This window comes from Mandrillus leucophaeus, unplaced genomic scaffold (assembly GCF_000951045.1).
Source record: "Mandrillus leucophaeus isolate KB7577 unplaced genomic scaffold, Mleu.le_1.0 Scaffold436, whole genome shotgun sequence".
In the NCBI taxonomy this organism is placed as follows: domain Eukaryota; kingdom Metazoa; phylum Chordata; class Mammalia; order Primates; family Cercopithecidae; genus Mandrillus; species Mandrillus leucophaeus.
This window is the reverse complement of record NW_012104654.1, coordinates 1,758,579-1,760,628: the sequence shown is the minus strand read 5'-3', so window position 1 is coordinate 1,760,628 and position 2,050 is coordinate 1,758,579. Positions and strand designations below refer to the sequence as shown.

Sequence of the window (2,050 nt, the reverse complement as noted above, 5' to 3'; positions counted from 1 at the left end):
AGCCCACCCTTCCAGGCCCGCCAGGGGCGCCGGCCTCTGGGGGCGAATGCCCCGCTGGGGGCCCATCCGTGTGCAAGTGTCGCGAGCCCTTCGTGCCCATCCTGAAGGAGTCACACCCCCTCTACAACAAGGTGCGGACGGGCCAGGTGCCCAACTGCGCGGTACCCTGCTACCAGCCGTCCTTCAGTGCCGACGAGCGCACGTTCGCCACCTTCTGGATCGGCCTGTGGTCGGTCCTGTGCTTCATCTCCACATCCACCACGGTGGCCACCTTCCTCATCGACATGGAACGCTTCCGCTATCCTGAGCGCCCCATCATCTTCCTGTCAGCCTGCTACCTGTGCGTGTCGCTGGGCTTCTTAGTGCGCCTGGTCGTGGGCCATGCCAGCGTGGCCTGCAGCCGCGAGCACAACCACATCCACTACGAGACCACGGGCCCTGCGCTGTGCACCGTTGTCTTCCTCCTGGTCTACTTCTTCGGCATGGCCAGCTCCATCTGGTGGGTCATCCTGTCGCTCACCTGGTTCCTGGCCGCCGGCATGAAGTGGGGCAACGAGGCCATCGCGGGCTACGCGCAGTACTTCCACCTGGCTGCGTGGCTCATCCCCAGCGTCAAGTCCATCACAGCACTGGCGCTGAGCTCCGTGGACGGGGACCCGGTGGCCGGCATCTGCTACGTGGGCAACCAGAACCTGAACTCGCTGCGCGGCTTCGTGCTGGGCCCTCTGGTGCTCTACCTGCTGGTGGGCACGCTCTTCCTGCTGGCGGGCTTCGTGTCGCTCTTCCGCATCCGCAGCGTCATCAAGCAGGGCGGCACCAAGACGGACAAGCTGGAGAAGCTCATGATCCGCATCGGCATCTTCACGCTGCTCTACACGGTGCCCGCCAGCATCGTGGTGGCCTGCTACCTGCCCGGCTCCGTCTGGATCATGCGGGGGGCCCCCGAGGAGGAGAGGGCGAGTGACCGGCCTGCGCCGCGTCTGTTCTGGGGGCGCCCCCCTCTCTGAGTCGCCCCCACCTGCTGCCATGTGCCGCTGCCACGGGTACCCAGCCTGTCGCTAAACTTTCCCGGCGCCAGCCCGGCTCTGATTCGCGCTTCTCAGCGGAGTGACCCAGGGACGGAGGACCCAGGCTGGCTGCGGAGACTGTCTGCTTCTCTCGGCGGGATCCGTGGAGGTGAGAGCCTTCCATTTCTCTCTGTTCTTCTCCCGGTTCCTGTGCCCTTTTCCGGGAAGCTGAGGGTTCTGGTCTCCGGGCACTGCCTGGAGGGCCCAGCTTGGAAAGAAAGGGTGGGGGAGTCAGTAGTTTGGTTCCAGGAGGCGGAGCGGGGAGGAAAGGAAAGGGGTTAACTTAGAGATTTGGAGACCGCTCGCGGGGACCGAACCGTTGACGCCCCTCCAACAGGGAGTGGTTGCAATCTTTCTTCTCCCCCTTCTTTTTTAAAGAGTCCTTTTCCTGGGATCCGAGCCCTCACCGTCTCTCCTCAGCCCTATCCGGCGAGAAGCGGAGCGCTGCCAGCGGAGGCAGCGCCTTCCCGAAGCAGTTTATCTTTGGACGAATTTTTTTTAAAGGAAAAAGCAACCAACAGGTTGCCAGCCCCGGTGCAACACACGAGACGCCGGAGGGAGAAGCCCCGGCCCGGATTCCTCTGCCTGTGTGGGTCCCTCGCGGGCCGCTGGAGGCGAGGGGAGGGAGGGGGCGATGGCTCGACCTGACCCGTCCGCGCCGCCCTCGCTGCTGCTGCTGCTCCTGGCGCAGCTGGTGGGCCGGGCGGCCGCCGCGTCCAAGGCCCCGGTGTGCCAGGAAATCACGGTGCCCATGTGCCGCGGCATCGGCTACAACCTGACGCACATGCCCAACCAGTTCAACCACGACACGCAGGACGAGGCGGGCCTGGAGGTGCACCAGTTCTGGCCGCTGGTGGAGATCCAATGCTCGCCGGACCTGCGCTTCTTCCTATGCTCCATGTACACGCCCATCTGTCTGCCCGACTACCACAAGCCGCTGCCGCCCTGCCGCTCGGTGTGCGAGCGCGCCAAGGCCGGCTGCT

The 2,050-nt window shown here is 65.1% G+C and overlaps 1 protein-coding gene across 1 annotated transcript in view; it reads left to right on the top strand.

Moving 5' to 3' along the window:
- Window positions 1-1,778, top strand: part of FZD5 (frizzled class receptor 5) — a 24,069-nt gene extending 22,291 nt beyond the window's left edge. The window contains exons 3-4 of the mRNA XM_011993920.1: window positions 3-1,176; window positions 1,446-1,778. Coding sequence (XP_011849310.1) covers window positions 3-1,007 — 1,005 coding nt within the window. The 3' untranslated portion in view covers window positions 1,008-1,176; window positions 1,446-1,778. The remainder of the gene's footprint in view (window positions 1-2; window positions 1,177-1,445) is intronic.
- Window positions 1,779-2,050: the final 272 nt, after the last annotated feature.